The sequence below is a fragment of the Dreissena polymorpha genome, chromosome 15, assembly GCF_020536995.1.
Source record: "Dreissena polymorpha isolate Duluth1 chromosome 15, UMN_Dpol_1.0, whole genome shotgun sequence".
Taxonomy (NCBI): Eukaryota; Metazoa; Mollusca; class Bivalvia; order Myida; family Dreissenidae; genus Dreissena; species Dreissena polymorpha.
The window spans coordinates 51,977,764-51,999,630 of NC_068369.1; the positions used below are offsets into that span (position 1 = coordinate 51,977,764).

The 21,867-nt window shown below is 36.1% G+C and overlaps 1 protein-coding gene across 2 annotated transcripts; it reads left to right on the forward strand.

Annotated features, from left to right (window-relative positions):
* The first annotated feature begins 1,992 nt into the window (after positions 1-1,992).
* LOC127859525 (leucine-rich repeats and immunoglobulin-like domains protein sma-10) lies at positions 1,993-21,264 on the forward strand. 2 transcript variants are annotated; one of them, XM_052397032.1, is made up of 5 exons: positions 1,993-2,226; positions 5,074-5,721; positions 6,891-7,025; positions 8,445-8,609; positions 12,303-14,391. In XM_052397032.1, the coding sequence occupies exons 2-5, from the start codon at positions 5,078-5,080 to the stop codon at positions 12,562-12,564; spliced, it is 1,206 nt and encodes a 401-aa protein (XP_052252992.1). In that variant the 5' UTR covers positions 1,993-2,226; positions 5,074-5,077; the 3' UTR covers positions 12,565-14,391. The 2 variants fall into 2 exon arrangements, with proteins under 2 accessions (XP_052252992.1, XP_052252991.1); XM_052397031.1 differs by lacking the exon at positions 12,303-14,391 and adding an exon at positions 18,980-21,264 and having other exon boundaries at positions 1,996-2,226.
* Positions 21,265-21,867: the final 603 nt, after the last annotated feature.

A 21,867-nucleotide genomic window follows, 5' to 3' on the forward strand; every position in this document is an offset into this window, starting at 1 on the left:
ACGTTGAACCGTTCGCTGTATAGCGGCGTTGCACTTCCGGCTTGTCTAACAACACATGCATGTTTTTTGTAGACATGAAAAGTTTTTCTGAACCAATAGATCCCACTTCCGGTTCCTCTGCGCCGACACGGACGCTTTCTGCAGTCAATAAACCTTTTCCGGTGTGGTAACACTGCATTTCCGGTTTGTCAGTAGCGACATTCTTATCTTCAAGTATTAAACTGTTTTTAGAATGTGTGTTGTCTTTTTTAAGGACGCTCAATTTCCTTTTCTTTGTTCTTAAAAGTTCAATTTGTGTTTCAAGTGAAAATTGTTCCAGTTCTTTCTGTAGCTTTTCGAATTTATGTTTAGTTATTGAGGAAGACATCTTATTTGAATATTCCTTTTTCAAGTTGATAACCTCACGCAAAACCCGGTCACAAACAGCAATACCCTCCGACATTAAGTGGAGTGATGTTCTATGCAGGACTTTAGCAACGCGACCATTTTCCTCTTCATTTTTGAGAAGATCCATCTTCCACTTCAATGTAAATCCTTTTGGAACTATCTCACCATTGACGCATTCTTTCAAAAAATGTCTATGACTCTCATACCGGCAGATCTTCTCAGTCAGTTTCTTCAGTCGCGCAAAAGCAACGTTATCCGTTATTTGAGTTGTCATCATGAAAATGTTATATAACAAAGTCTCTATAAGCCTTGTTGTATTTAAACAAAAACGCTGTATTATTTTTTTGCCGAAGCTTTCGACCTCACGGTCTTCATCAGCGGCCATTTTTTATTTTCAGATGTTTTCAGGCGGAACTCTGTACCAGCGACATCTATTGAATCTGTCACGTATTCGCACACAGCACAGTGACCCGGTAGCTGAACATTTATACACCGACGGACAGTCCATGGATGATTTCCAAATAATGGGACTCGAAAAACTCAGCGGGTCGGACGAGTACCGCAAAACCATGGAGCAATTGTGGAAGTCAAAACTAAGGACATACCGACCATATGGCATCAACGTTCAAGAATAAACGTTAATAAAAGGGCGCGTAAACAACGTTGACGCCGGAAATGCACGACGTCATTTCCGTTCATAATAAAAAATAATGTCGTCTGTATGGTTAATTAAATTTAGAAGCCAAATACACACATATCGCACAAAACATAAGGCCGACTTCATCTGCCCTGCACAATAAAACAGATAACGCTCATGAATGTCGAATCAATTGTATATACTGCTGTCATTCATAGGAATTTAAGGAATTAGTCATGGTAATAAGATTTGTAACACAGTTTTATCATATTTCTCCAATCAAAGCACTGTATTATTACACCGACGTGAATATCCAATAGTTTATCTGTTGATATCAATTACTATCAGTTAATACCTACCGAGTGTAAATTGTATATCTCTTGACAGATTACTTAAATGGGGCCCGCATGAGAGTTTAGATGATTCGGAGAGGATTTTAGTAAAATTTATAATAAGTTGTTATCAAGGTACTTCAAAGTGCTAAAACGTCGTTAGAAAATAGAAAATATTAATGTTATAAGATATCCTCTAATGTCCAGTCTCAAAAGAAAAAAAAATAGTTTAAGTTTACGGGGCTGTTGGGGTGTATGACATCATCCCCGTAACATTATCAAAATGAGACTCGTTCTGTGAAAACGGGGCTTATGCATGTGCTCAAAATGTCATCCCATATTAGCCTGTGGGGTCCATACAGGCTAACCAGAGACGACACTTGCCGCATTATAGATTTTTTTTATTAAAAAGAAGTCTTTTATAGCCAAATAATTAGTTTAGGCGGAAAGTATGGTCCCTGGTGCCTTGTGCGGACTGCACTTGCCTAATTTGTGATGGCACTTAACGCACATGCATTAAGCGCACTTTTCCCAAAAAGAGGCTTACATAATCAAAATCATTTCTGTGCTACTCGTCATACTGGGTATCCCCTACTGGGCCTCCTAGGGCAGCATATACCACCATCCTGATGGGGACACTGGGTCCATGTTTGTGCAAGCGCTGATTTGGGCTATGTGTGTATCCACGTGTACGTTTGGGTACGTGTGCGTACGATGGTGATAACTATGTAAAATGGATTGTGTTTTATTTTAGCAACTTAAAAAATACCAATCAGATACGACTGATAAGTTTCTCAAATAATAAAACAAAAAATCGTTTGTCATTATTTTGACTTTCGCAAGGAGTTTATTTTACACGGTTGTTACAGGGTGAGTAATTAGTCTTTGAATTATTTGAAAATTACAGATTCTCCGCTTATTTACTGACTGCTTAAAGTGAATTCATATTGAATTGAAACACACTTGTTCTTGATGTCGACTAAAGGGGTATTTACAACTTGATGTCAATGTATGTATATATATATCCATAAAGCTTGTATCATGGTATTATTAGGTCATTTATTCACATATCCACACATCAGAAGTTCAGCACGCAAAATAACATGTTTATTTGTCATTATTATAACAAGGGCTGTTTGTAAAACATGCATGCCCCCCCTTATGGGCTCTCCGTTGTAGTGACAGCCATTGTGTGAATATGTTTTTTGTCACTGTATGTCAATGACCTGTGAAATGTATCCAATTAATAGTGCAAAAACCAATCAGGACCTACACTAATCAATTATATCCATTATATGATTGAGTTTTTGATTTTTTGGATTCCTTTCACACATTTTGACTTATTTGACAATATGTGAAACGTGCACACAATTTGTAATGTTTTATTTATTAATGGTAATGAAACATGTTATTTATAGCAGTTAACTCCCCTAGTCAATGACCACCATAGATAGAAATGCAATCTGATTAAAAATAGCCAAGGCTAGTGTTGTGTATTGGGCAAATGTATACAAGTGCAACTTGACCACATTACCAGTATCATGTGTTAACCACACACAGAAGTCAGTTATGTAATAGACCATTAATTCCACTCCCAACTTTGGCCACTTGCCAAGATACTGACCAGTATCAGATGGGGTTGTGAAACTGTGTAAACAGTGAACACCAGTCCATGTAATACTGGCCTACCACTTGTACTAGTTGATTTGGAGTTAATACAGTAATGCATGTACAAATGAGACACTAAGCTCAAAAGTTAATTATATGTGCCTCTGAAAACTAACCAGAGGAGTGGGTTGAAATTTACAATCTTTACTTGGCATTTGAGGAAATCTGAACTCTCAGGGTTTGGATAGAACATCCCCAAATTAACTTTTCTTTACACTGTTGTTATTTTTGTTCAATACACAAATATTAACCTAACTTTACAAATCCTGTACAGTAAAGGAAACTAAATCTAAGTTGATATTTTAATATGCTTGATCCTATTTATGTATTAACATTGTTTTATACATACAAACTGTGTTGCTGTTTTCAATTAACAAGCAGATTAAAAATTAATTATATTTTTATGTATAATTTGAATGACAAAATTAAATGCAAGTTGCGTAGCAAGAATTACATGTTTGATTTATTGTCAGTGAATCGTGACATTTTCTCAATGTTTCAGACCACCAATTTGTCAAAGCTATCAACCGCTTGGATGGTCAAGCTAAATAGAATTGACCCAGCAAATCACAACTGTCCTGTTGCCATATAATATTACATATCATATTACATTGGTTTTTTAAATGTTGAATTCTCACGTCATTTCCATAAACATAGTATTTACTGGCACAGAAACAAAGGCTTATACATCCTTATGAATGAACATGTGTCAAAAATTCAATTTGTAAGTCTCTTTACTGGACAGTGTGAAAACAGAATAAACTAGTGACCTGAAAATCAATAGGGGTCATCTGCGAGTCACGATCAATGTACCTATGAAGTGTCATGATCCTAGGCAAAAGCGTTCTTGAGTTATCATCCGAAAATCATTTTACTATTTCGGGTCACCGTGACCTTGACCTTTGACCTTGTGACCTCAAAATCAATAGGGGTCATCTGCGAGTCTTGATCAATCTACCCATGAAGTTTCATGATCCTAGGCGTATGCGTTCTTGAGTTATCATCCGGAAACCATTTTACTATTTCGGGTCACCGTGACCTTGACCTTTGACCTAGTGACCTCAAAATCAATAGGGGTCATCTGCGAGTCATGATCAATCTACCCATGAAGTTTCATGATCCTAGGCGTATGCATTCTTGAGTTATCATCCGGAAACCATTTTACTATTTCGGGTCACCGTGACCTTGACCTTTGACCTAGTGACCTCAAAATCAATAGCGGTCATCTGCAAGTCATGATCAATCTACCCATGAAGTTTCATGATCCTAGGCGTATGCATTCTTGAGTTATCATCCGGAAACCATTTTACTATTTCGGGTCACCGTGACCTTGACCTTTGACATAGTGACCTCAAAATCAATAGGGTCATCTGCAAGTCATGATCAATCTACCCATGAAGTTTCATGATTCTAGGCATATGCGTTCTTGAGTTATCATCCGGAAACCAATTTACTATTTCGGGTCACCGTGACCTTGACCTTTGACCTAGTGACCTCAGAATCTAAAGGGGTCATCTGCGAGTCATGATCAATCTACCTATGAAGTTTCATGATCCTAGGCATATGCGTTCTTGAGTTATCATACGACAACCACCTGGTGGACGGACCGACATACCGACCGACCGACCGACCGACCTACCGACCGACCGACCGACCGACCGACCGACCGACCGACCGACCGACATGAGCAAAGCAATATACCCCCTCTTCTTCGAAGGGGGGCATAATAAATATGATCTGACAAATATTCATTTTTCTATTGTTATGAGAATTATATTTCACTACGTTTCGGTCAATTTATACCCGAACTACGAACAATCCTCACCGCTGTTAGCAGCGACGTCGTTCTGACCTTGATAAAAAATTCATTCAGACGGCATTATCATAAATTTAAAAAAAAATGAACACACTGATGACATCATTATCGGGAAAATCATTTACGTTGTTTTTCTATACGTTCAAGAATGATTATATCGTTGTTCTGCCAGATACGAAATATGAGTGATTCCCGTGCGTAAATATTGTAACTGATTTCATTTTACTTCACAGAATAATGACGTCACCTTTCTATTGGTGTGCAAACGCGCACGTGCTTTTCGTGGCGGCGCTTTGGCTGGTAAATCCAGCCTCGTTAATGGGTTTCCTGAGTCAAAGCAGTGACAAGACGGCTAACTTCACAGGGCAGGGGTTGTCGCAGGTTCCCACTGGTGACAGCATTCCAGACGACACAGAGAACATAGATCTGTCTGAAAATAGCATCAGTAATTTGACATTAGTCGGTTACAACAATTTAAAAAGCCTTAAAACGTTCAATATTTCCCGAAACCAGATTTCAGAACTTACGCCTAATGCGTTCAAAGACTTAACGGCCTTAATGGTCTTGGATTTGTCAAGAAATAACATCAAAGGCGAACTTCTAGAAGAACATATGTTCGTTGATCTCAGAAAATTGGAGACGCTTAATTTAGAGCAAAACCCTATGCTAATTTTGAAGAGTAACGTTTTCAATTTTATGGAGTTACCCTCGTTAAAACGTCTGGACGTCTCTCATTGCGATATCTTCGTACTGGAACGGAGTAGCATCGATCTTCCAACGCTGGAGTACTTGGACCTTAGTTGGAACGCTCTAACGAAGGTGAACAAAGAAGCGTTCCGAATGATGGCGGATTTGAAGACGCTGGACATGAGTCATAACAGGTCTAATTTTATTTCATAACAACGCTCGACATGAGTGATAACAAGTTTAGATTTATTTCCTAACAACTCTCGACATTAGTAATAACAGGTTTATTTTTATTTCCTTACAACGCTCGACACGAGTCATAACAGGTCTAGTTTTTTTTTCTAACAACGCTCGACATAACAAGTGTGATAACAAGTTTAGTTTGATTTCATAACAACTCTCAACATGAGTGATAACAAGTTAAGTTTTATTTAATAACAACTCTCGACATGAGTGAAAACAAGTTTAGTTTTTTTTATAAAAACGCTCGACATTAGTCATAACTGGTTTAGTTTTTTTCCTAACAACGCTCGACACGAGTCATAACAGGTCTAGTTTTTTTTCTAACAACGCTCGACATGAGTGATAACAGGTTTCTTTGTATTTCCTAACAACGCTCGACATTAGTCATATTCAAGTTTTGTTTTATTCCCTAACAACGCTCGACATGCGTGATAACAGGTTTAGTCTTATTACCTAAAACGCTCGACATGAGTGGTAAAAAGTTTAGTTTCATTCTCTAACAACGCTCGACATGAGTCATAACAAGTTTAATTTTATTTTCTAAAATCGTTTGAAATGAGTCATAACAGGTTTAGTTTTATTTCCTAACAACGCTCGACCTGAGTCATAACAGGTTTAGTTTTATTTCCTAACAACGCTGGACATAAGTAATAACAAGTTTAATTTTATTTCCTAACAACGATCGACTTGAGTCATTACAGATTTAGTTTTATTTCCTTTAAACGCTCGACATGAGTCATAATAGGTTTAGTTTTACATGTACTACTAATTACCGGTATATGCAGATGGACCATGGCACAATTAGGCACAGTTTTACAAATAGAAGACATAACACACATATACCATATCTGCATTTAAAATGTATATATGGCAAAAATAATATTATTAACAAAATCAAAAGCAAACAATCAGGCATCGGAATAAGCTTTGCTTTGAACAAACAATTGAAACGGGAGTGTAACTGTAACACTTGTATTATCTTAATGGCAGTTTAGGATATAAGTTGGTATTTTATATATCTATAACCTTTCAATGCAATCATACATTTACAGTTTTGTTAAAGTATACCCACAGGACAAAAAGTTAAAAATTATTTACCATAGTTCTTATAATATAACAGGATAAAGGTGTTGGATACGGTACCGTATCTTCCAGCGATTCAAACCTGGAACCTGGATAGTAACTTGATCGAGGAAGTTCATATCAAAGACCAGATATGGCAAAGGGCGGATACCATAGAGAACTTATATCTAAGGTGAGTGGTTACACTGTGGTAGAGATTTGTCTTAACATGAAGGCAGTCGCGAAGGGGGGGGGGGACTTCCATTTGTATGTTTCAACTTTTAAAAATATTTCCCCACCATTTTTGTCTTTAACTTTGTCAATGTTCGCGAAAATACATGTGCACTGGATAAAGAGTATAGAGTAACACTATTATTTAATACAGTTTGTATTGGCATTAACATCAAATTAGTTTTAATAAGGGACATACGTCATGGAATATATCTTGAATGGATACATTAATATTAGAACTTTAATGAAAACAACACAATTAAGTCACTTGAAATTCACAAAGTTAAGCATCCGACGATATGTCATGAAAGAGGTCACCCTGTCCATTTTCATGCCCTATCCATCTTTAGCCTTGCTAAATCCCCTCTTGGGTCAGTATTCACAAGGCTTTCACAGACTATCATAACATAATATGTTCGTAAGTTAATATTTCAGAGATAGGCGAAATTTATTATTCCCGTCTGCAAAAGGGTGAAATACTAACTTTCTAATCAAACGATTTTAGCGTGAAACATGATATTGTTTTGATGTTGAAAGGTTCACAAAACAGCGAGATGCCTAAGAAATAAATCATGTAAATGTTGACCAGGGCCCTTTGATAAGAAAATTCTAAATTTAAAAAATGGCCTTACTGGCCGTGTTCAACTATGACAATAAACTCGGTTATTGGCGAATGAAAATGCTAGGAACAATGAAGCATTTGTTTTAATTAGATTTATTTATAAGTTAAAGACTATAAGAGCAACTATAAAATCTTCGGTGTCGCGCGGTGTACATTCACTAACGATGTTGTCGACGATGTCCCTTGTGGTTGTTAGTTTGCAACTTTACGTTAGCGTATTATTATATAGATACAGGTACAGAATTTCACAAATTTTTTGGAAAGCGTGAAAAATGACTAGTGAACAAATAACGTTATTTTGTTGTTGCTTCGTAACACTATCTGGAAACAAAATTTGTATGTAAAATCAAATACTCTATATCACATTAAGTACATATTCTATGGTTTTCGAAGTTCATTACTGTCTTTTATTCAAAATACAAGCTTTTTTTTGTTGAGCGAAATGAAGCATATGTGAAATGCAATTCTGGTTATTAGGCAAAACAAATTAGTTGCTTGTTCACATAAAATATCTCAATAAAATAGGGTAGGTATCGACCAAACTTGTATTTCCTGAACTTTTATACCCGAACTTTTATGCCATACATCTTCTAAAACTCTATTAATTTTGCTTGCATAGAAACGATATTATCGAATGTATTAAAACTGAACGAAAATTCAACCTAAAAATACCAAAACAAGCATTGAGTCGGCGCACACAATAAGATTCGGTAGGTTAGTGGAAACACACAACGTCTTACGTCTATATGATTTTTCCAGAAACAACAAAATCATGAGATTCGGACCCGATGACCTCCCGCTTGACCTTGTGTCCCTGAAGGTGATTTCTTTGGAGCAAAACGACATCAACTGTGACTGTCGGATGAAGTGGATTGCCGACGACGCCGACATCCCATCGCTTGAAACGCGAAACATAACAATAACGTATGTTAGCGATATTTTCCACGCATTATTACCTTTTGATTCAGTATATGCCTATGGGATTAGTGATGCTGCATTGGTACGACTACGTGTGTTTGTGATGATTTAGTAGAAATAATGCTAATTACTATAAATGATACATCGTAAGTATGCCTATGGGGTTTATGATACATCGTTAGTATGACTATGGGGTTTATGATACATCGTTAGTATGACTATGGGGTTTATAACACATCGTAAGTATTCCTATGGGTTTATGATACATCATTAGTATTCCTATGGGGTTAATGATACATTGTTAGTATGTCTACGGAGTTAATGATACATCGTTAGTATGCCTATGGGGTTTATGATACATCGTAATTATACCTATGGGGTTTATGAAACATCGTAAGTATGCCTATGGGGTTAATGATACATCGTTAGTATGCCTATGGGGTTAATGATACATTGTTAGTATGTCTACGGAGTTTATGATACATCGTTAGTATGTCTACGGAGTTAATGATACATCGTAAGTATGCCTATGGGGTTTATAATACATCGTAAGTATTCCTATGGGGTTTATGAAACATCGTAAGTATGCCAATGGGGTTTATGATACATCGTTCTTATACCTATAGGGTTAATGATACATTGTTACTATGTCTACGGAGTTTATGATACATTGTTACTATGTCTACGGAGTTTATGATACATCGTTAGTATGTCTACGGGGTTGTGATACATCGTAAGTATTCCTATGGGGTTTATGATACATCGTAAGTATGCCTATGGGGTTTATAATACATCGTAACTATTCCTATGGGGTTTATGATACATCGTTAGTATGCCTGTGGGGTTTATGATACATCGTTAGTATGCCTATAGGGTTAAATGATACATTGATACTATGTCTACGGAGTTTATGATACATCGTTAGTATGTCTACGGGGTTGTGATACATCGTAAGTATTCCTATGGGGTTTATGATACATCGTAATTATACCTATGGGGTTTATGAAACATCGTAAGTATGCCTATGGGGTTTATGATACATCGTTATTATACCTATAGGGTTTATGAGACATCGTTAATATACCTATAAGGTTTATGATACATCGTTATTATGCCTATAGGGTTTATGGTACATCGTTAGTATGCCTATAGGGTTTATGGTACATCGTTAGTATGCCTATAGGGTTTATGATACATCGTTACTGTGCCTATGGGGTTTATGATAAATCGTAGGTATGTCTATGGTTTTTTTTGATACATCGATACTATGCCAATGGGGTTTTTGATACATCGATACTATGTCTATAGGGTTTATGATACATTTAGTATGCCTATGGGGTTAATGATTCAATGTAAGTATGCCAATGGGGTTTATGGTGCTGTATTGGTATGGCTACGTATATTTTTAATGATTTTGTAGAAAGTATGCCGATGGGATTTATGATGCATCGTTAATGTGCCTATGGGGTTTATGATACATAGTTAGTTTTGCTTTGGGGTTTATGATACATCGTAAGTACATATATATGGGGTTTATAATACTTTATTAGAAAGAATAAAATACTAGGCTCCTATGATATTTGATTCTTTGTTAGTAGGATAATATGGGGTCTGTAACGTTTCATTAGTTTTCTTTTATGATATCTATGATTCTTTGACAGTAAGCTTATTATTTTAAGCTTTATTAGAAGGCCTTTATGAGGTCTTCGACGCGTTATTAGTACGCTTATATGGGGTTTATTATGATTTGTTAGAAGGCGTGTTTGGTTACTGATGTTTTATTGTAAAGCCTATGAGGTATGTGATGCTGTCCAAGTACGCCTTTTGGGTCTGTTGCGCTGTTTTAGAAGTTGGTTGTGATGCTTTTGTATTATAATGGGTTTCCTAATCTTTAACGGATTTCGTAACCTTTCACCTGATGATGCGTTCAAGGAAACACTCTAAATAAGATATTTTTAGTGTTAAGTCTTTTTTTAAACAACCGTAAAGAACAATGAATTTTTTAGCATGCCAAACATACAATATTCAGGTTTTCAGGTCTAGAGATTCACTTCAATGGTAAAACACGTTACAGAACAATTGGTGAACACAACGTATTTTATAATAAAGGTATTTCATTACATCATAATACACAATATTCCAGTGAATGCTCTAATATTGAACCTACACTATTTTGACCAATTTAATCAAGTGAAATACGTATAGAGATAATTCAACGTGTGAAGGGCAAAGCAATCAGGCCTACTCCCTTTAATAGGAGGCCAATTTGAGGTCTGTGACGCTTTACTACTAGGCCTATATGGTGTTTGTGATGCTTTTTTCAGGCATTTATTTGGTCTGTAAAGATTTATCTGTAGGCCTATGGGATTTGTGATGCTTTATTAGTAGCCCTATATGATGTCTTTGGCGCTTGAGTACTAGGCATATGTGGTTTGTGATGCTGCGCTAGTAGCCATCTTGTCCCTACAGCTTAATTTGTAGGTTTTTATGGGGTTTGTGATGAATCATTTACACAATTACTAGTATTGCGTTTGTATTTTTATTATATGTGTCTTCTGTAATAATCGGGTTATTATACGATATATTGCTAAACATATTATTTAATCTTGAATCCTTTATTACATTCATGTTGTATTAAGGTGTTAAGTTTGCTTAAAAGAGCTTTCATTCCATGATTTCTCATAGGTTAAAATTTATGGACACTACTCACACTCTATCAAATTTGCGAAAACTATTAATAAATACAGATACGCTATATGAAAACTGTATGATTTATTCCCAGTGATCTGAATTTGATAATAACATAAAATTGAAAATTATCACACGGGTTACATGTTGATGATATCAAACGTTGCAAAATCTTCGCGTATCTTTCGATAAGTTTTATTCGCGATTACAACACAGGGAGATAATATTTAGAATTATGATGAAGCGAATGCACACAGTGGTTTCCCCAGATACAAAATACAACATCGAGAGTGACATAGGCCGCACTGTGACGGTAAATGGGGAACCCTTTTGAAAACAATTTTTTCTTGATCCAGCGCAACATTTGCGCAGAGATTTTACTGAAAACTGTAACTGTTGGGGCACTATCCTGCTATTTTGTATGCTTTTGTATGTAGCAGGGGGAATAAATGCAAAAAGCCAACACAGGAAAAATATGATTAGCATATTTAGCCGGGTACCAGACAAGTGATATGTGTATAGGTTACATTACACCTAATAATTTTGTATCCCTAAGTGGTAGTGCCTATTTTTAAAGAGTTACTTTTCTCTTCAGGTCAAAAAGCAATTTAGCGATCGCACCTATGCTTTTTGTGATTATTTCCTGCATCCTATGTGTGTCTGCAACTTGTTGGTTCATTTCATTGAGGATTACTTTGAAAGATGAATGTTTGGGGTGCGTTTATTGAAGTACGGGGCTTTTGTCGAAATTTCACTTTCGAGCTCTGTCTTCCGAGGGTGCTTGCCTTTGGGCAAATTTTACTTCTTAGAAGTTGCGAGACCATATATTTTTGACTGCATTTATTGAAAGAGGACAGATTTATCTTTAAAATGACACCGGTGTTGCAAAATTTGATATACATCGTAAAGGAGATACAAGAAAAATGCGTTGAAAAGTGGCGGTTTTATAATGGGACCCTATGGAAAATAGAATTAGTGTAATTCAACCTATACTAAATCATTCACTTGCAGGTGTCGGTTCCCTACTCGTTTAGCGAAAAGAGAAGTTCTATTAATAGCAGCCAATGAGTTTACGGGCACATGCTCAGCGCAAGTTACTTCCGGTATGCTGGTTGCAATAATCGTGACGTCAGTAATCGGTGTCGTCTGCCTTGCGTTCGGCATATACGTTGCCGTAAAGACTATTCAGCGACGAAGGAAATTCCGTTTCCAAAGACTTTCTGCTGATGATGGCGAAAAAATTAATACTGTATCAGAATTGATACAGGATTAGTATTGATGCAAAGCATCAAAGGGCGTCGGAAAATTCAGTGTAAAAGGCACTCAACTCATGGAACGATTTTTTTCTACTGTAAATATTAATATATTGGCCGATTATTTTTTGCAAAATAGAAAAAGATACTGGTATAACCATTATCTATGATTTTGTGGTATAACCCCCAAATACCCATTATTTATGATGTTGTGTTATAACCCCCAAATAACCATTATCTATGATTTTATGTTGTAATCCCCAAATATTTCATAGTTCATTTTATTTACATTGGTTTCCTTTTTTTACTGGCATCCGTGTGCAGTTTTCATTAATGGAACAGAACTGTGTAGGTTTAAAAAAAATCTGCGTCATCTTGTAAGCATTATTTCATATTTTTCTCAACTTCAAGGGGAGATGATTCTGAACTTATTCTTACGTTGCTCATTTACGATAGGGGTTGAGTACTCATTGATATGAAAACACTGTAAAAGTTTGGAAAAAAAAATGAATGAAAACTGTAAATTGCATAAAGAAGCTGCATTTCACTATACTTTGAAATTCAGTAAAAGATCATAACAGATTTATTGCTCTGATACTCATCATTTTCAATAGGGTTCGAGTAATACTGATATAAAAACACTTAAGTTTGGAAAGATTCAGACGAAAGTTGTGAAATCTGTTAAACAAGTGGAAATTGTTTATTTTTTCAAATTTCATAGAAAAAAATTCTGGACTTATTGTCCCGATGTTTCTCATTTTAAATGAGGTAAAAATGCTCATTGATATGAAGACACTGAAAGTTTGGAAAGAATCTGATGAAAAATGTTGACATAATCATTTAACCAAGCAGTTTTTCACTTTAATTTTTAAATTCAAAGAGACATAATTCTGGACTTATGGTCCGATATTGCTCATATAGAGTTTGGTTTGGGTCCTCATTGATAAAAAAACCTGTGCAAGTTTGGGAACAATCGGATGAAAATTTTGGACTTCGAACAACAATTTCAAAATCTCTCAAATTCTAAGGAAGATAACTTTGGACGTGATGGTCGGATAATCCTAAAAGGCCCATACCACCTGGATAGTAATACGTGTCGCGCTTGGCGCTCTATATGTGGTTCTTAAAAAAAACCTCCGAGGAGTGCTTGACTCTAGGGAAACGGGTTGCTGTGACACAGCTCCTCCTTGATAAGCGGCTGCTTCCTTTATCGCAACTCATTGTTACAATCAATAGTACCTGTCGCGCTTCGCGCTCTATATGTGGTAGGGATAGTACTTAGGGCCTATGATAGACAACCATAAAAATACATGGATAATAGATGTGTTGTTTGCATTTATTTGTTAATATAAAAACGCGTTTTTTTTATAAGATATTTAAGTGATGTAAGAAATTTTAATTAACGTTGTAACCACGTTGCATCCATTAATTTTAATAAAAATGTCCGATTGTAGTAAAATGGATTTTAAAATGTCTACATAAAATAAAGCTTTATTATAATTATAAACCTGACTGAAAAAACTGTCAGCCGCCGAACTGTTCCGTGCGTGCCGGAAACCGGGATTGAACTGGGGGCCTTTAGATGACTGTTGCGTAAACAACTTCAGTCTAACGCTCTCCCAACTGAGCTATTCCGGCTGACATTCACTTATGTACTGCTATTTGGTGAAGTTGTTTATAGCGATCGTTATTATATGTCTATTAATAAACTAATACATTGTACGTTTTCGTACCACTACGCCTTCCAATAAACTTGCTTGCGCGATAGGTCGTCAAATATCGTACTACATCGATTTTCCACTAAATAATCAAATTAGAAAAACCACAAAATAAATATATTTTGATTATGTTTTGTTTTTATTCAATACATCATTTGTTTTTAAACAAAACCAGAAAGTTTCGCGTATTTGCCCAGTCCCTGTGATCTTTCCCCTGTGATCAGTTGTTGATCAGTTCATAATTAAAACAATTAGCTTTGCATTATTGGCAATAACTGTTGTAATAAATGTAATAGGCACAAATGCAGTACTTATTTACACTAATTTTCACAAAAAATCACCACTATGCAAGATATTCTTAAAACGAAAATATATACATTGATCCGTAAAATGACTTCTACTCCCATAAGCGTAAAAAATGCATTACATACTAGTCGCCGCACTCCAGTGCGACGCCAATGACTTAGGCGTAAAATGGAACTGCTTGTATCCACTACGACCGACCCTAATTGTTGATGCCGACCCTTAATTTTCGGTGTTCCAGTTTGAGTTTTCGATATTTTTTCTACATTTGATCAACGTTTATCGCGCAATAATATATTCAGAAAGATATTTTCAAATTAGATGTTGAATTTTTCTGTCTTTGGAAATCCTTATTAAAGTTGGAATTTATTATAGTGAAAACACACAACGTGTGGTCGATGTTATTGGAAACAAGGCGCATTTTTTTGGACCGACAAAGTTATGCAAAGCTCTTTTCGACATAATTTATTCAATGAACACAAACAATTTATGCCAATAATGTTGTATATTCAATGTCTGTCGTCCATTATTGTGTAATAATAAGACACACATGTACAAAAACAAAACGCCCCAAAAGTACTAAATCTCCAGTCACCGCACTGAAACGGTCAATTCAAAAGCACCGGGTTCAAACCGGTTTATAGAAGCTCATGAGGTAGGCTTTTGTGATCGTTCACTGACCGTCGTCCATTCTTGTGTGCGATTCAGTTACTCACAAAGGGAAACTTGAGCTTAAACAGCATATGATAAACCTTATTATAGAATGCGGTCCTTTGTGTATGACAAGGAGCCAATGGCAATAATAGCGAGACACAAAACAAAACACTAGACAAGACACGCACGTACAAAAAACGCACAAACATTACTAAATCTGGGAGTCACCGCATCGAAACGGTAAATTAAAAAACACTGGGAGTTCAAGCCGGTTTCTAGAAAATATAAACCTCACACTTAGTCCAGAATTATCCATGAAGCATTTAAGTGTAAATACAAATTAACCTCATATTATCATTCGGGCAGCGTTTTACAAATCATCCATGGGTACCCGTCTATATATGATGTTAAAATGTTTCCTCTCAAATGGTTTATGGAGAGAACCTAAGCAAAATACTTTTATAAATAGTAAAAACAAAAAGCAACAACTCATTTTCAAATACCGCAATACACAGAGGTGTCATATTTGGTATGTAACGTGGTATTAACTGTATTGTGGTCCTCTAATATGATTGCTCAAACTATGGGCCGAGGGTCAAAACAAGCCACGGCGAATTTCATATTTTTATATATAGACATACCAGCTAAAGGCTTTTGAATAGCGACTTATCTGGAACCGCACCACCACGTTTTTATATTAAATATCACTGTGTAGTCCTCCACGAAGTTTGTTGAAATGACAAACACACCACGCTCCTGAGGTACAAAATACGTCATGCCTTGAGGTACACATTCTCATTATCTCAGGTGAGCGTCACGGGAACGTGGGGCTTTCTTGTTTTCTGTAAAATCGTTCAACGAACAAGATCCAATGTGTGCCAGTAATATACATGAGAATGAACGTGGACGCGAACAAGCAGCCTATCGGAATCGAATAAAAGTCTTTGGCATTTAGCTTTTGTAAGTGGTTATTATGATTGAAAGTTATTTGTTTACGGTATATATGTCATACATTACGTGACAGAATCTAAGGAAGTTTAGTCAGTCCCTACACAATGAGTTCCTAATTAGCAGTAACAATACATTTTACTAACCAAATAACTGTTAACATCACTTATTATAAATCCATTTTTAAACGGACACTAGTATACATATTTGCCAATCACCACGCAGAGTTGTCGTTCCTTGCTCTCGCATACAACTCTGCGAAAGGCTCAGCCCTCCATTTTGTCTATACAATAGATAAAACCGAACAAACGCATTCAACGTATATTTGATTGGATATTTAAGATCGCATGCATTAAATTAAGAAATATGATTTTTAAATGTACGATAAATCGTGCAAAAACTTGCGAGTTTTAATGCAACTCTTTGGAACTAATGTATTGCCCATTTACGCAGATGGAATCATTCCATGCACTTCACAAATAAATGTAAACAATTGAACATATTTTTTTTGAGTGACGTTAGGAATTGCTTCGACGTGTGTATGTATGTTGGTTTCTTAGCATAAAAAACCATATCAATTTTATAATAATGAATTAAGACTGATATAAGATATCATGGTATGAGATGGCTTTCTTTAATGCAGTGAATGCAATGTAACCGTCGTGCAAGAGATTGTTTAGTATTCTGTAACCTCAATGATGAACGCTTGGAATGATCATGACATAAATTAGACGCTTTCATAACAATAGTCCGTTCTGAGCCCAACACAGAGGTGAATGTAATGTAACCGTCGTGCAAGAGAGGGAGGCGGAAAACTACAACGGGCGAGGCATGGTCAGGGGTGATAACCCCAAAAAAGGGTTAGGATAAGATTTAGGGTTAGGGGTCGGGTTAGGTTTAGGATTGGGTTTAGGCTAACCCAAACCCTAACCCGACCCCTAACACTAACCCTAACCCTCTAACCCCCCCTTGCGCAAAACCTTACCATGCCTCGCCCGTTGTCGTTTTCCGCCTCCCGCAAGAGATTGCATATTTGCCTGTAAATTAACTATAAATAAGGTTACAGTATACTAAATAATCATGTACTCTCTAAAAATTATCATAGTTGGCTCGAAGGCATGTTTTAAACTATTTTTCTGCCTTTATCTTTAGGAGATAGTGGTAGGAACGAATCTGCATAAAACTCAATTTAGATTCACATTGTAAATCGAATCTTTCCTGTCATCAGTTGTCAAAACGAAAGTACGGTTGATATTCAAAAGCATTATATTTCTCTTTCCGGGATATTTTTTCAATATGTTGATGCTGCATTAACGAATATACGTGTATATGAAGTGAAAACACCAAAAATAAATAACGGTTGCGATAGACACCTATAAACGGTTAGATGCACATAATATCACTTGAACATTAGTTCATTTTTGTTGTTGCAGAATGTATATATGTCGTGCATTAATGTATGACATCAATCTTATCTTGTTATATCTAATTTAAATCTAAATAAGCATAAAATATATTGTTTCACATGTTTTTCATTAAATTAAACGCTTGTATTTATTCGGCTACTGCCGTTTGCATATTTTTGCTACTGACGTTTGCCATTTCTAAACGTACTACTGACGTTTGCCATATTTGTTTTCACTCTTTAAACGTTTATTTAATATCTGGTAGATATTTGTGATTGTTTATGCATAGACATATGTAATATATGTTCTCCGGTAAAGCACAGACAGTTCTATGATCGTTAATTTTCGAGAATACTGACTCTTTGTAATTTTACTACTGACGTTTGCTTCTTAAATGGAAATTTGCGCCGAAGTGTTCTCGAAAACCAGAGCAACACACAAAACGCGTGATATACCGATCGAAAGCTATATGCATGCCATATTGCCTGCACTAGGTCGTATGCAAGTCAGAGGATGATCAGCAAAGATATTGGAAAAAAAACTACCTTGCGCGGCTGTTTGTTGTCATAAAATGACTACTGACGTTGACTTTTGTGGTCACGTGACAGTTTTTGTTCATTCACAGTGATATTAGAGTTTATCCATGTGAACAGTCTTATTTGAAGAATTTATCAGCATATATATTTATGTGTTACGTCTAAATGGTTTATACCATGGCGTATCATTGTTTTGCATAAATTATTACTATTTCAATTTCATATACCGCTGTATTGTATCTTAAATTGCTTTGTAGGGTAGAAACTGTATTATGTCATAAACTCATATTCCGTAAGTTAATTGTATAATGTTTAGGATCACTATAATATAAATTTAAAAATGAGAATCACAGAAATCAATGTATTACGTCTTAAAATTCATATTATGAGAGATCACTCTGTAACGTTTTAAGCATTAAAATTACATATCAGGGAAGATCAATGTGTATCGTGTTAGAAATTCCTATCAGGGGAGCTCACTGTATAAAGTAAATGCATATCAGAGAAGATGATAGTGAACTGTCTTATACATGAACATTGCAGAGTTTATTTGTAGCTCATTGACAGAGGAAACACAAAATATCACTGTTCTTATATTTGAAATTTCTGAAGGCAGGTTATAATTACATTTTACATGGATACAGCGTGGATGATTTGAATTATATCAAGGGAGATAACCGGGAAAAATGCTTAGCCAGGTGAGACTAATACGTCCCTTAAATAGAATGTTCAAGGGAGTTCACTCGTGTACAAGTTTTTTTCCATCAAAGTCAGGGGGGATCAGTGTGCTTAAAAACCACGTTTAAAGGGAAACAACTGAACAACATAAATTACCGCTCGCGATTACCCTATTACTCAAACTACTTGCAGGTGTCATTACCCGACTCGCCTGGCGAATCGAAACCTCCTGCACGTACCAGCCGATGAGTTGACCTGCTCCATTTCCGTTACGCGACTGCTGCTTATAGTCATGGCGTCCATTATAGGTGCCGTAAGTCTAGCGATCGGTTTGTTTGTGACGACAAAGTGGATACGAAAATACCAGCGAATCAAACGGGCTGCGAAGGGCGACACAGGTGGGGATTATTCGGCCGTCTACACGCGGGACGAAGAAGACGTTAGAGTGACAATGTCGGACGGGAAGGGTCTCCTTAACAACAGTCGGGAATTCGATGTGTGAAACGGAAACGGAAGCTAAAATGATATTGAAAATTTTGAATTTTTATATTTTTTAAAATTCTTTGGCGATACTACTGTTGTCGGGATCGCTGTGTTTGATGATGTTGTTTTTGTCGGCTCATAACATTGCTATGCAATACGAAGTGATATGTATTATGACCATAAGATCAAATTACAATACGGCGTGATAATTATTCATGAAAACACGTGTTGTCTGCTATTGCATGTTTTTGTTGTTAGCTTAATACCTTTGTGAACATGTATTTACCATTTGCACATTTCTGGCTTCACATTCTGTTCTTCTGTAAGTCTCAATGAGATGGAAGACCGTCTCTGCAGGCTTTAGTACAAGCTGATAAAACTGATTCTTTGTAACGTGTTTATTAGTATCGAACAGTTGTATTATGTCGTCGTATTTGTTGTTGTTACGTGTCAGTTCCACATATGTGTGCATCTACTGCCGGTTGTAGTTCGTAAGAATCTAAAGCTTCTACTGACGGATATTGTTCGTTTGTGTAAAACCATTCATAGCTTTATTGACTTTGCTGTTTTCGTTTTTCTCTTATTGAAATATATGTTTACCGTTTTTTTGTGCTTTATTTACCAGCAAAGTACATTTCTTACTAGCATCGCAGCATATATTATTCAGTTTTTCCATGTTTATCTTTTTAATTTAAGTAGGATAACGTATACGGCCTGTTGTGACATGCCCTAGTCTATGTCGTATGTAGAACCAGTACTTTTGTTGTTGTTATTTGTGAATGAAATCTTGCAGAGGCTTATACATTGGGGATCGGACTCAGCGCTTCCTGATCGCTAGGCTGACACATGATCCACCATGACACAGCGATACAGTTGCATTCTTTGTTTATTAGTTACACATTCAGAAAACAAAACCTAGTTAGTAAGGATTCTATAATTCAGCCGTGCTTTGTGAAAAAGGGTGTTTAATGCATAGCCGTAAAGTGTCGTCCCAGATTATCCCTATATTTTTAAATTAATGATGTTCACATTTATGTCAATTTTCTGTTAATTTTCTGTTAAATGGCCTCATGATTATCGAAACTCATACTACAAAAGCATGATGATGCAGTTTTTTGTAAAGATAAATTTGTTAACGATAAACAATAGCGTTTAACGGTTATCAGTAGCGCGTTTTAGATATCGAATTTGGGCAGGCAACTCGGGTACAGTCTAATATCGACCGGGTACGTCTATTTGCCATACCCGGGGTACATGTAAGTATACGTAAGAGTACCCGGAGTACATGTTAGAAGTATCCGAGCCGACAATGACCAATCGAGCACTACTGACCTTATATTGAAATACGCGGTCAGCAGGTGAACCGACTCAGCAAATGAAAAACGAATATTTTGTACTAGGTAATACATGATAAATACTATGTTTGTGTGCGTTAAATTGATATCCAGTTTTTGTACTTGTTCTCGGTAGAATCACATGTTATCAATCGCTCCATGATATCATGTTTTAGACAGATATTTTGTTTTTTTATTAAGGTTGAAATAATGTTTTTCTTTTGTTTAATAAAAAAAGAATTTCTTTTCTAAATATAATAAATAAATATCGTTCTTTTCGTTATAATACATTTATTAAACATCGTAATTAATTTTCAACTTCGCCATTGACGGTCGAAAACCCGACTGAAAAAAGGAGGAGGGTTAGCGTAGGGCAAGCATAACAGCGGCCTACACTGAAATGATGAGACGATAATCTTCCACAAGCGCACGTTTGTAGATAGTAAATCACTTGACTTTGCTACATTTAATGATCGGTACCACTTAATTTAGCGAGAGTTGTCATACCTTGGTACGCAACTGACTTCCAGGGGCATGAATAAAAAAAATCAGTCGCTTAACCGGATTATACGGTTACATTGCACTAAATCTTTTTGTAACCTTCCGTGGTCGAAAGAAGTTCTATTTCTATTCTTGAATAAAAGCCGTTTGGCAATCTGAGATATGTTGTGTGTGGTTATTTCTAATATCCAATACGTGTCTGGAGAACTTTGATGCCTTGGATTGGAGGCTAACTTAAAAGATTTACTTTTTCTCTTTGAGGGGAGGGGTAGTTTTCTGTTGAAGTGGGCTTTTGTCGAACGAAATGACGTTTCCGGAGTACTGTTTTCTACGGTGTGTGCATTCAGTGGAGATTTACTTTCTTAGAGTTGCTAAAAGGTACCGTTTTGATGGTAATTATTGGAACAGGTTAGATCCGTCTTTCATATCACTTCATTCCAAAACTTTTATACATTAGCAAAACAAGCTTTGAAGGTTGGCAGTTTTTTTTTATGAAATCCTATGGGATTTGGAATGTCTGTTACCACAAGTTATTTAGTGCGGATAAATGAAATCCTATGGGATTTGGAATTTATGTTATCTAACCACATTTTATTTCGTGCGTAAAAACACCAGATAATTGGGTGTTTGTCAAACCATAGTTCACAACCACACCTAAATTCTTTATCGACTGGATCAAAACAAAGATTTCGACACTCCTAGGGTTAACTGCCTTTATTTTGCAATATTTCACTTCCCGAAATCGATATTGACTAAATTTAA

What these genes read in the sequence shown, in the direction of transcription:
- LOC127859525 (XM_052397031.1), top strand. Translation starts at nt 5,078, where the DNA reads ATGACGTCACCTTTCTATTGGTGTGCAAACGCGCACGTGCTTTTCGTG. An exon ending in ATAGAGAACTTATATCTAAG is followed by an intron (nt 7,026 to 8,444) that starts GTGAGTGGTTAC and finishes TGATTTTTCCAG; the next exon opens with AAACAACAAAATCATGAGAT. An exon ending in ACGCGAAACATAACAATAAC is followed by an intron (nt 8,610 to 18,979) that starts GTATGTTAGCGA and finishes AACTACTTGCAG; the next exon opens with GTGTCATTACCCGACTCGCC.